This window comes from Salmo salar, chromosome ssa29 (genome assembly GCF_905237065.1).
Source record: "Salmo salar chromosome ssa29, Ssal_v3.1, whole genome shotgun sequence".
Taxonomy (NCBI): domain Eukaryota; kingdom Metazoa; phylum Chordata; class Actinopteri; order Salmoniformes; family Salmonidae; genus Salmo; species Salmo salar.
The window spans coordinates 32,178,048-32,191,844 of NC_059470.1; the positions used below are offsets into that span (position 1 = coordinate 32,178,048).

Below are 13,797 nucleotides of genomic sequence, written 5' to 3' on the forward strand. Positions count from 1 at the left end.
ACGTCTTCTCAGATGGAAGATTAACTTCTGTTAAGTCTGACTTGATTGTTAAGGTTCATTGCAGTATCAGAAGTTCTATAATTAGTTCTAAGTTCAAAATTCTGTCCGTCAGTTTTGAGCTGTCCGGTTTCAAATCCTACTCATCTATAAAATGCTTTTCTTAGAAAGAAAACTGCAATCAAAGGAAGGGACAACGTATATAATTCAGCCTTTAAAAATATCACCAGGGAGTGTTGCTGTACAGTAGCAGTTAGTTTGGCTGAGCAAAATGAAAACCACCACCCTTTTGGGTTAAGTCTTTCATGTTTGTTAGAGTCCCTGCTCTGAGCAACCCACAGGCACCAGATGCTTCAACGCCAAGCAGAACCGTAGAGGCTCTGAGCAACCCAATGTTATTAGATACTGCCCAATGATACTAGATACTGCCAAGTGATACTGCCCAATGTTACAAAACTCAGAAAAAAAAGAAACGTCCTCTCACTGTCAACTGCATTTATTTTCAGAAAACTTAACATATGTAAATATTTGTATGAACATAACAAGATTCAACAACTGAGACATAAACTGAAGAATTTCCACAGACATGTGACTAACAGAAATTGAATAATGTGTCCCTGAACAAAGGGGGGATCAAAATCAAAAGTAACAGTCAGTATCTGGTGTGGCCACCAGCTGCATTAACCTGTCTGGGCTAGGGGGCAGTATTTTCACGGCCGGATGAAAAACGTACCCAATTTAAACAGGTTACTACTCTGGCCCAGAAACTAGAATATGCATATTATTAGTCGCTTTGGATAGAAAACACTCTGAAGTTTCTAAAACTGTTTGAATTGTGTCTGTGAGTATAACAGAACTCATATGGCAGACAGAAACCTGCGAAAATTCCAAGCAGGAAGTGGAAAGTCTGAGAATTGTAGTTCTTCTTTTGATTCTCTATCGAAACTACAGTGTCTGTGGGGGCCATTGCACTTCCTAAGGCTTCCATTGGCTGTCTAAAGCCTTCAGAAAGTGGTTTGAGCATTTTCCTGTCACTGGGCACATAATAGGAGCTCAGTTACTGAGTGGTCTGCCTGGCAACAAAGGGATTGGATATGCTCGGTCCCGTGAGCACGCCCCTCCTTCTTTTTCTTCTTGAATGAATATGCTATTGTCCGGTTGGAATATTATCGCAATTTTACGTTAAAAATACCATAAAGATTGATTTTAAACAGCGTTTGACATGCTTCTAAGTACGGTAATGGAACATTTAGACTTATCGTCTCTCGTTCCGCGCTCGCGCGTTATACCTTTGGATAAGTGATCTGTACGCACGAACAAAACGGAGGTATTTGTACATAAATATGGATTATTTCGAACAAAAACAACATTTCTTGTGGAAGTAGCAGTCCTGGGAGTTCATTCTGACGAAGATCAGCAAAGGTAAGAGAATATTTCTAATACTAATTCTGAGTTTAGGTTGCCCCGAACTTGGCGGGTGTCTCTATAGCTCACCGTGATGGCTGAGCTATGAACTCAGAATATTGAAAAATGTGCTTTCTCCGTAAAGCTATTTTAAAATCTGACACAGCGGTTGCATCCAGGGGTAGTCTATCAATAATTATTAAAATAATTGTTATATATTTTGTCAACGTTTATGATGAGTATTTTTGTAAATTGATGTGCACATTCACCGGACGTTTTGGTGGGAATACATTTTTTGAACATCACACGCCAATGTAAAATGCTGTTTTTGGATATAAATATGAACTTTATCGAACAAAACATACATGTATTGTGTAACATAATGTCCTAGGAGTGTCATCTGATGAAGATCGTCAAAGGTTAGTGCTTCATTTAGCTGTGTTTTGGGTTTAATTGACACATGTCCTTGCTTGGAAAATGGCTGTGTGATTATTTTTGTCTATGTACTCTCCTAACATAATCTAATGTTTTGCTTTCGCTGTAAAGCCTTTTTGAAATCGGACAATGTGGTTAGATTAACGAGAAGTGTATCTTTAAAATGGTGTAAAATAGTTGTATCTTTGAGAAAGTTGAATTATGACATTTTGTTGTTTTTGAATTTTCCGCCCTGATATTTCACTGGCTGTGTCCCGCAGGTGGGACGCTAGTGTCCCACCTAGCCCATAGAAGTTAAGTACTGCAATGCATCTCCTCCTCATGGACTGCACCAGATTTGCCAGTTCTTGCTGTGAGATGTTACCCCACTCTTCCGCCAAGGCACCTGCAAGTTCCAGGACATTTTTGGGGGGAATGGCCCTAGCCCTCACCCGTCCGATCCAACAGGTCCCAGACGTGCTCAATGGGATTGAGATCCGTGCTCTTCGCTGGCCATGGCAGAACACTGACATTCCTGTCTTGCAGGAAATCACGCACAGAACGAGCAGTATGGCTGGTGGCATTGTCATGCTGGAGGGTCATGTCAGCATGAGCCTGCAGGAAGGGTACCACATGAGGGAGGAGGATGTCTTCCCTGTAACAGATAGCGTTGAGATTGCCTGAAATGACAACAAGCTCAGTCCGATGATGCTGTGACACACCGCCCCAGACCATGACGGACCCTTCACCTCCAAATCGATCCCGCTCCAGAGTACAGGCCTCGATGTAATGCTCATTCCTGCGATGATAAACGCGAATCCCACCATCACCCCTGGTGAGACAAAACCGTGACTCGTCATTGAAGAGCACTTTTTGCCAGTCCTGTCTGGTCCAGCAACGGTGGGTTTGTGCCCATATGCAACATTGTTAGCGGAGATGTCTGGTGAGGACCTGCCTTACAACAGGCCTAAAAGCCCTCAGTCCAGCCTCTCTCAGCCTATTGCGGACAGTCTGAGCACTGATGGAGGGATTGTGCGTTCCTGGTGTAACTCTGGCAGTTGTTGTTGCCATCCTGTACCTGTCCCGCAAGTGTAATGTTCGGATGTACCGATCCTGTGCAGGTGTTGTTACACGTGGTCTGCCGCTGCGAGGACAATCAGCTGTCCATCCTGTCTCCCTGTAGCGCTGTCTTAGGCGTCTCACAGTACAGAAATTGCAATTGAATGCCCTAGCCACATCTACAGTCCTCATGCCTCCTTTCAGCATGCCTAAGGCACGTTCACGCAGATGAGCAGGGTCCCTGGGCATCTTTCTTTTGGTGTTTTTCAGAGTCAGTAGAAAGGCCTCTTTAGTGTCATAAGATTTCATAACTGTGACCAAAATTGACTACCGTCTGTAAGCTGTTAGTGTCTTAACGACTGTTCCACAGGTGCATGTTCATTAATTGTTTGTTTCATCGAACAAGCATGGAAACAGTGTTTAAACCCTTTACAATAAAGATCTGTGAAGTTATTTAGATTTTTACGAATTATCTTTGAAAGACAGGGTCCTGAAAAAGGGACGTTTCTATATTTTAAAGTTTGTTTTATTCACTGCTTTAGCACACTCTGCCAACCAGGATGTCCTAGCCGTGTCTGAATCCTGGCTTAGGAAGTCCAGCAAAAACTCTGAAATCTTCATCCCTAATTACAACGTTTTCAGACAAGATAGAACGGTCAAAGGGGGCGGTGTTGCAATCTACTGCAGAGATAGCCTGCAGAGTTCTGTCCTACTATCCAGGTCTGTACCCAAACAATTTGAACTTCTACTTTTAAAAATCCATCTCTCTAAAAACAAGCCTCTTAGCGTTGCCGCCTGCTATAGACTACCCTCGGCCCCCAGCTGTGTTCTGGACACCATATGTGAACTGATTGCCCCCATCTATCTTCAGAGCTCGTGCTACTAGGTGACCTAAACTGGGACATGCTTAATTAACACCCCAGCCATCCTACAATCTAAGCTTGATGCCCTCAATCTCACACAAACTATCAATAAACCTACCAGGTACCACCCCAAAGCCGTAAACACTGGCACCCTCATAGATATCGTCCTAACAAACTTGCCCTCTAAATACACCTCTGCTGTTTTCAACCAAGATCTCAGCGATCACTGCCTCATTGCCTGCATCCGTAATGGGTCAGCGGTCAAACGACCTCCACTCATCACTGTCAAACGCTCCCTGAAACATTTCAGCGAGAAAGCCTTTCTAATCGACCTGGCCCTGGTATCCTGGAAGGATATTGACCTCATCCCGTCAGTAGAGGATGCCTGGTTATTTAAAAAAAATGCTTTCCTCACCATCTTAAATAAGCATGCCCCATTCAAGAAATGTAGAACCAGGAACAGATATAGCCCTTGGTTCTCCCCAGACCTGACTGCCCTTAACCAACACAAAAACATCCTGTGGCGTTCTGCATTAACATCGAACAGCCCCCGTGATATGCAACTTTTCAGGGAAGTTAGAAACCAATATACATAGGCAGTTAGAAAAGCCAAGGCTAGCTTTTTCAAGCAGAAATTTGCTTCCTGCAACACAAATTCAAAAATGTTCTGGGACATTGTAAAGTCCATGGAGAATAAGAACACCTCCTCCCAACTGCCCACTGCACTGAGGATAGGAAACTCTGTCACCACCGATAAACCCACTATAAATGAGAATTTCAATAAGCATTTTTCTACGGCTGGCCATGCTTTCCACCTGGCTACTCTACTGCAGTCAACAGCACTGCACCCCCCACAGCTACTCGCCCAAGCCTTCCCTATTTCTCCTTCTCCCAAATCCATTCAGCTGACGTTCTGAAAGAGCGGCAAAATCTGGACCCCTACAAATCAGCCGGGCTAGACAATCTGGACCCTTTCTTTCTAAAATTATCTGCCGAAATTATTGCAACCCCTATTACTAGCCTGTTCAACCTCTCTTTCATGTCGTCTGAGATTCCCATAGATTGTAAAGCAACTGCTGTCATCCCCCTCTTCAAAGGAGGAGACACTCTTGACCCAAATTGTTACAGACCTATATCCATCCTACCCTGCCTTTCTAAGGTCTTCGAAAGCCAAGTCAACAAACAGATTACCGACCATTTCGAATCCCACCGCACCTTCTCCGCTATGCAATCTGGTTTCAGAGCTGGTCATGGGTGCACCTCAGCCACGCTCAAGGTCCTAAACGATATCGTAACCGCCATCGATAAGAAACCATACTGTGCTGCCGTATTCATTGACCTGGCCAAAGCTTTCGACTCTGTCAATCATCACATCCTCATCGGCAGACTCAATAGCCTTGGTTTCTCAAATGATTGCATCGCCTGGTTCACCAACTACTTCTCTGATAGAGTTCAGTGTGTCAAATCAGAGGGCCTGTTGTCCGGACCTCTGGCAGTCTCTATGGGGGTGCCACAGGGTTCAATTCTTGGGCCAACTCTTTTCTCTGTATACATCAATGATGTCGCTCTTGCTGCTGGTGAGTCTCTGATCCACCTCTACGCAGACGACACCATTCTGTATACTTCTGGCCCTTCTTTGGACACTGTGTTAACAACCCTCCAGACAAGCTTCAATGCCATACAACTCTCCTTCCGTGGCCTCCAACTGCTCCTAAATACAAGTAAAACTAAATGCATGCTCTTCAACCGATCGCTGCCTGCACCTGCCCGCCTGTCCAGCATCACTACTCTGGACGGTTCTGACTTAGAATATGTGGACAACAACAAATACCTAGGTGTCTGGTTAGACTGTAAACTCTCCTTCCAGAGTCACATCAAACATCTCCAATCCAAAGTTAAATCTAGAATTGGCTTCCTATTTCGCAACAAAGCATCCTTCACTCATGCTGCCAAACATACCCTCATAAAACTGACCATCCTACCGATCCTCGATTTCGGCAATGTCATTTACAAAATAGCCTCCAATACCCTACTCAACAAACTGGATGCAGTCTATCACAGTGCCATCCGTTTTGTCACCAAATCCCCATATACTACCCACCACTGCGACCTGTACGCTCTCGTTGGCTGGCCTTCGCTTCATAATCATCGCCAAACCCACTGGCTACAGGTCATCTACAAGACCGTGCTAGGTAAAGTCTCCCCTTATCTCCGCTCACTGGTCACCATAGCAGCACCCACCTGTAGCACACGCTCCAGCAGGTATATCTCTCCTTCCAGTTCTCTGCTGCCAATGACTGGAACGAACTACAAAAATCTCTGAAACTGGAAACACTTAACTCCCTCACTAGCTTTAAGCACCAGCTGTCAGAGCAGCTCACAGATCACTGCACCTGTACATAGCCCATCTATAATTTAGCCCAAACAACTACCTCTTCCTCTACTGTATATATTTATTTTAGTTATTTTGCTCCTTTGCACCCCATTATTTATTTCTACATTGCACTTCCTTCTACTACAAATCTACCATTCCAGTGTTTTACTTGCTATATTTTATTTACTTTGCCACCATGGCCTTTTTTGCCTTTACCTCCCTTATCTCACCTCATTTGCTCACATTGTATATAGACTTATTTTTCTACTGTATTATTGACTGTATGTTTGTTTTACTCCATGTGTAACTCTGTGCTGTTGTATGTTGTCGAACTGCTTTGCTTTATCTTGGCCAGGTCACAATTGTAAACGAGAACTTGTTCTCAACTAGCCTACCTGGTTAAATAAAGGTTAAATAATTTTTTTAAATATATACTGCTCAAAATAATAAAGGGAACACTTAAACAACACATCCTAGATCTGAATGAAAGAAATCATCTTATTAAATACTTTTTTCTTTACATAGTTGAATGTGCTGACAACAAAATCACACAAAAATAATCAATGGAAATCCAATTTATCAACCCATGGAGGTCTGGATTTGGAGTCACACTCAAAATTAAAGTGGAAAACCACACTACAGGCTGATTCAACTTTGATGTAATGTTCTTAAAACAAGTCAAAATGAGGCTCAGTAGTATGTGTGGCCTCCACGTGCCTGTATGACCTCCCTACAATGCCTGGGCATGTTCCTGATGAGGTGGCGGATGGTCTCCTGAGGAATCTCCTCCCAGACCTGGACTAAAGCATCCGCCAACTCCTGGACAGTCTGTGGTGCAACGTGGCATTGGTGGATGGAGCGAGACATGATGTCCCAGATGTGCTCAATTGGATTCAGGTCTGGGGAACGGGCGGGCCAGTCCATAGCATCAATGCCTTCATCTTGCAGGAACTGCTGACACACTCCAGCCACATGAGGTCTAGCATTGTCTTGCATTAGGAGGAACCCAGGGCCAACTGCACCAGCATATGGTCTCACAAGGGGTCTGAGGATCTCATCTCGGTACCTAATGGCAGTCAGGCTACCTCTGGCGAGCACATGGAGGGCTGTGCGGCCCCCCAAAGAAATGCTACCCCACACCATGACTGACCCACCGCCAAACCGGTCATGCTGGAGGATGTTGCAGGCAGCAGAACGTTCTCCACGGCGTCTCCAGACTCTGTCACGTCTGACACGTGCTCAGTGTGAACCTGCTTTCATCTGTGAAGAGCACAGGGTGCCAGTGGCGAATTTGCCAATCCTGGTGTTCTCTGGCAAATGCCAAACGTCCTGCACGGTGTTAAGCTGTAAGCACAACCCCCACCTGTGGACGTCGGGCCCTCATACCACCCTCATGGAGTCTGTTTCTGACCGTTTGAGCAGACACATACGCATTTCTGGCCTGCAGGAGGTCATTTTGCAGGGCTCTGGCAGTGCTTCTCCTGCTCCTCCTTGCACAAAGGCGGAGGTAGCGGTCCTGCTGCTGGGTTGTTGCCCTCCTACGGCCTCCTCCACGTCTCCTGATGTACTGGCCTGTCTCCTGGTAGCGCCTCCATGCTCTGGACACTACGCTGATAGACACAGCAAACCTTCTTGCCACAGCTCGCATTGATGTGCCATCCTGGATGAGCTGCACTACCTGAGCCACTTGTGTGGGTTGTAGACTCCGTCTCATGCTATCACTAGAGTGAAAGCACCGCCAGCATTCAAAAGTGACCAAAACATCAGCCAGGAAGCATAGGAACTGAGAAGTGGTCTGTGGTCCCCACCTGCAGAACCACTCCTTTATTGGGGGTGTCTTGCTAATTGCCTATAATTTTCACCTGTTGTCTATTCCATTTGCACAACAGCATGTGAAATGTATTGTCAATCAGTGTTGCTTCCTAAGTGGACAGTTTGATTTCACAGAAGTGTGATTGACTTGGAGTTACATTGTGTTGTTTAAGTGTTCCCTTTATTTTTTTGAGCAGTGTATATATAAATGCTTGCTGAACATAGATAGAGAGGGGGAAGAGGGGATGAGGTAGAGGATGGGATGGGATGGGGTAGAGGAGAAGAGGGGACGGGGTAGAGGAGAAGTGGGGACGAGGTAGAGGGGATGAGGTAGAGGAGAAGAGGGTACAGGAAGAGGAGAAGTGGGGACAAGGTAGAGGAGACGTGGGGACGAGGTAGAGGAGAATGGGATGTGTTGAGAAGAAGAGAAGAGGGGATGAGATAGATGGGATGAGGAGAAGAGGGGACGAGGTAGAGGGGACGAGGTAGAGGAGAGGAGGGGATGAGGTAGAAGAGAAGGTCATTGGACAGTATCATAGTATCATTGGACAGTATCATTGGGCAGTATCATTGGGCAGTGTCTAGAAACGTTGGGCAGTATCACTGGGCAGTGTCTAGTGTCATTGGGCAGTATCTTTGGGCAGCATCATTTGACAGTATCTAGTATCATTGGGCAGTATCACTGGGCAGTGTCTAGAAACGTTGGGCAGTATCACTGGGCAGTATCAAGTATCATTGGGCAGTATCACTGGGCAGTATCTAAACTCAGAAAATATTATTTTTATTTTATTTATTTCACCTTTATTTAACTAGGCAATTCAGTTAAGAACAAATTCTTATTTATGATGACGGCCTACCCCCGCCAAACCCTAACCCAGACAACGTTGGGGCAATTGTGTGCCGCCCTATGGGACTCCCAATCACGGCCGGTTGTGATACAGCATGTCTGATAAGTAACCAAAATGTCTCCATGCTTTATTAATACCACTACATTATTAACACCACTGAAGCAGGCACTGAGTTAATGAACCGTACTGGAATATTAGGTAATTACACGCACGCACAATTAAATAGACTGTAGTTAAAATGTCAGTGCTAGAACAGCTTTCCTGATACCCCATGGTTGGGCTCTAGCATGGTCGCCTGAGGTCAACCAGCACAGAGACACACAGAGGACGCTAGATCAGATTAGCCAGACTGTTAGTCAGCGTCATCACGCTCAATAGACTCTGAGTGCCGAGAGGTAGTCCAACTACCCATGAGCTAACAGGAGAAGTGCAGTGGGTAGGTGTGTGTGTGTGTGTGTGTGTGTGTGTGTGTGTGTGTGTGTGTGTGTGTGTGTGTGTGTGTGTGTGTGTGTGTGTGTGTGTGTGTGTGTGTGTGTGTGTGTGTGTGTGTGTGTGTGTGTGTGTATGGTGACCTTGTCCTTTCGCTCAATTACACCCTAGACAGAGAGCTGTATGATTAGCTGAATCAATCTCTGCTGGGATGGAATGGGTGCAGTGGCATTTGGCTGTTATGTTACTGGTGGTCGCCTGGTGAAGTTTTACAGTATTATTTATAGCTAAACTGCTCCATACAATATTTTTTAATGCAGGAAATGTGAAAAATTTGATTTGATTACAGGAATTTCCAAAACGGATGACTGCAAAGGGCAGAAACACAACTGTGTGGAGAGGGCATGAATGTGTGTGTCTGTGACCTACCTGTGTGTGAGATAAGGGGGTGTTCAGCCCGGTGACAGGGTGACTCAGACAGCAGCACCGGCCCTTTCCTGCAGACCACGCCCCCAGCCTGCAGGACTAGAATGCACTGCAGAAGCAGCACAACATGCTGGGTAAGGGAGGAGCGACCCGCCGAAGGCGGAGCCATGGGGAGGTGGGGTGTCGCTCACTTCCTGTTGGGCCGTGAGCCAATCGCATCGGAGAGACACGCCTAGAGAGAGAGAGAGAGAGAGAGAGAGAGAGAGAGAGAGAGAGAGAGAGAGAGAGAGAGAGAGAGAGAGAGAGAGAGAGGGCAACGTCATTTCCTTTAGTTTGCATGAGGCAGAGAGAAAGATGGAGCAGTGATTTACAGTTGGGAAGAACTGGAGCTCTTGATAAAACATGAGAGAGTGAGGAAGAAACACAAAGAGAGCAGGGGAACGTTAGACAAAGTGAAGATAGAGCGAGAAAGGAAAGAGGAGAGAGGGAGCCAATGACAGAGGTTTCTAGTGTCAGACTCATGCTGAGTTGAGGCAGCTCGTCCTCACAAACTGATGACCCCTGACCTGTAACCTCTGACTCCGGCCTAACACATGAAACAAACCAGGGTCAGCATGTACACTACATGTATATGGACACCCCTTCAAATTAGTGGATTTGGCTATTTCAGCCACAGCAGTTACTGACAAGTGTATTACATCGAGCACACAGCCATGCAATCTCCATAGACAGACATTGTCAGTAGAATGGCCTTACGGAAGAGCTAAGTGGCTTTCAACATGGCACCGTCATAGGATGCCACCTTTCCAACAAGTCGGTTCGTCAAACCCAGGTCTGTAGTCACGGCTCTAGCACTGTTATAGCAGCAATGGGGGGACCAACTCCATATTAATACCCATGATTTTGGAATGAGATGTTCAACAAGCAGGTGTCCAAATACTTTCGGTAATGTAGTGTATATATGTGTGTGTGGGGGCACTACTCCTCATGTGTCACGTCCTGACCCTAGTAAGATGTCATTTTCTATAGTAGAGTGGGTCAGGGCGTGACAGGGGGTGTTATGGGTTTTCTATGTTTTCTATTTCTATGTTTTAGTTCTAGTTTTTAGTTGGGATTGTTTGGGTTGATCTCTAATTGGAGGCAGCTGATCCTCGTTACCTCTGATTGGAGATCATATTTAAGTAGGGGTTTTTCTTCCTGGGTTTTGTGGGTAGTTGTTTTCTGTTTAGTGTAGGTCACCTGACGGATCTGTTTTCGGTCGTTTTGTTGTTTTGTTAAAGTATATTCATTAAAAGTAAATATGAGCACTATACACGCTGCACCTTGGTCCCCTTTATATGACCCACGTTACATCACGGCGCCCCTTTAAACATGGAGCCCATAAAAGCACATTCACATTCTGCTCCAAATTGATCTGTTTAGACGTCTATTCAAACTCTACGGCCTTCGCATCACATAGAGTCTCTTTTGAAAGAAAGTTTAACGGTGGAATGCACTAGTGACTTTCTAATGTAAAGCACCTGTCAAACACTGCCAGTCAAGACCATTCCATCTTTAGCTATTCTTTCCTCCCCTACTCTATAGAAAGTATATACACATGGCTTTTAGCTTGTCTGTCCTTTAGCGGGAATATTTCCTCATCTCTATATACTATAACTGTCCAAATGTACGTTTTCTTTAGTTAAGTTTTCCTACCCTTTTGACAGCCTATTCTACAGTATCTGACAGTCTACATGTCATTTCTCTAAAGGAAGGTTACCTATTATAGCAGAAACCTTCAGGCAATTTATACTTTAATAATATTTACCCATTACAGCATTTTTCTAGGGTGATGTTTTCTCATTTTCAGACAATCTGAATGTCACTTCTCATAAAGAGTCAAAGAGAGCAGCAAACCTGCAGCCAATTATCTCAAGGTTCTGCCTGTTTTCATAATGTCGGCGCACACACCAACACACCACCGTTAAGTCATAGACATTACATTGAATGACTGCAAGATTCCATGCCAGATGTCCTGGACTGACGGAGTGTTGATGCTATCTGATAGGTGGAGACATGTCTGATGCTATCTGATAGGTGGAGACATGTCTGATGCTATCTGATAGGTGGAGTCATGTCTGATGCTATCTGATAGGTGGAGACATGTCTGATGTTATCTGTTAGGTGTCCTGGGCGCACACACAGTCCTTACACTGTTACAGTAATAATACAACTCAGTCCTTACACTGTTACAGTAATAATACAACTCAGTCCTTACACTGTTACAGTAATAATACAACTCAGTCCTTACACTGTTACAGTAATACAACCCAGTCTAAATCATATCTATCAAGGGTAATTGGGTAAACTCCTTCTTTACCTCTGTCACAAATACACAACCATTACTCATACACTGTTTTTCAATGGCAACATCTAATAGTTCTCAAGTACCACTGCATTAGAGACCACATAGTATGTCATGTATTTACACTTCAGAACTTAAATACTAGGGTTTAACCTGTCTGGGCTAGGGGGCAGTATTTGCATGGCCGGATAAAAAACGTACCCGATTTAAACTGGTTACTACTCTTGCCCAGAAACGAGAATATGCATATAATTAGTGGATTTGGATAGAAAACACTCTAAAGTTTCTAAAACTGTTTGAATGGTGTCTGTGAGTATAACATAACTCATATGGCAGGCCAAAACCTGAGAAGATTCCATACAGGAAGTGCCCTGTCTGACAATTTGTTGTCCTTCTGTTGCATCTCTATCGAAAATACAGCATCTGTGCTGTAACGTGACATTTTCTAAGGCTTCCATTGGCTCTCTAAAGCTGCCAGAAAGTGGAATGGGGTGTCTGCTGTCTCTGGGCAAAGTACAGCAGCTCTGTTTGTGAGTGGTCAGCCTGGGGACAGTGAGACTGAGATGCGCGTTCATGAGACTACTCCATTTTTTTCTTTCAGCCTTTGAATGAATACAACGTTGCCCGTTTGGAATATTAGCGCTATTTTACGAGAAAAATAGCATAAAAATTGATTTTAAACAGCGTTTGACATTCTTCTAAGTACGGTAATGGAATATTTTGCATTTTTTTTGTCACGAAATGCGCTCGCGCGTCACCCTTCGGATAGTGACCTGAACGCACGAACAAAATGGAGCTATTTGAATATAACTACGGATTATTTGGAACCATTTGTTGTTGAAGTAGAAGTCATGGGAGTGCATTTTGACGAAGAACAGCAAAGGTAATCCAATTTTTCTAATAGTTATTCTGAGTTTAGGTTGTCCCAAACTTGGTGGGTGTCAAAATAGCTAGCCGTGATGGCCGAGCTATGTACTCAGAATATTGCAAAATGTGCTTTCGCTGAAAAGCTATTTTAAAATCTGACACCGCGATTGCATAAAGGAGTTCTGTATTTATAATTCTTAACTAACCTGATTACTCACAGTAAAAAAAAAACATTATTCGCACGAGGGGCATGGTACAAAATAAAGTCATCAGCGATTGGATCATCTCTAACCAATCAGTGTATCAAAGCCAACGGCAAATTTTCAAACCGTCGCTTTACCGACGTGTGTTCTGTCCCTGGCACAACACAAGCGTTTCTGGACCAATCAGAGCGCCACGAATATGTTCACATTTGTTGAAGGGTCGGGAGATCCAGACTCAACGTGGAGAAGAAACTAATGTCTGTGGGTGTGTCCTAGCGTTTGGCCTGAGTAAGGATTATGGGTAGCCAGGCAAGGGTTTCACCCCACGTTCCAACAGCCAGACAAAATGACTGTATTGGGATTAATATACTATTTATCTCAATTGCAATACGCAGACAGCTACCGAAGGTTATGGAAATCTAATGATGGAGATGAATGCTGTTGTCAACTCTCAGAGGCAAAAACAATACGCCGTGCAGATAAATCATTCTTCATTTTTAAATATGCACGTTTTGACAAGGTAAATGTTATGGGACTGAAGGTCATTGAATGTCACAATTTAATGCAGGGTGAACAACAAACACATGGAAACACATATACACTATTCTGCAGCGTGGGAGGTCTTTGTGAGACCGATAAGAATTCAGATCTGGGTGTCTTGTGTGCTGTAATCATATTGTTAACGCCATATTGATCATGTCTGAATTAGAATCTATAACAGATATATTATACCGTTAATGAATAGCTTCTAAAATGT

At 44.3% G+C, this 13,797-nt stretch overlaps 1 protein-coding gene across 3 annotated transcripts in view; it reads right to left on the minus strand.

The window, feature by feature from the left end:
- The window catches only part of LOC106590611 (semaphorin-5A), a 350,252-nt gene that overhangs the window by 268,541 nt on the left and 67,914 nt on the right, over positions 1 to 13,797 (minus strand). For all 3 annotated transcript variants that reach the window (XR_006762699.1, XM_045710702.1, XM_045710701.1), the window contains exon 2: positions 9,630 to 9,858. Coding sequence is in view for 2 of the 3 variants with exons in the window: in XM_045710702.1 (XP_045566658.1) it covers positions 9,630 to 9,795 (166 nt within the window). In the remaining variant the exon portion in view is untranslated. The remainder of the gene's footprint in view (positions 1 to 9,629; positions 9,859 to 13,797) is intronic.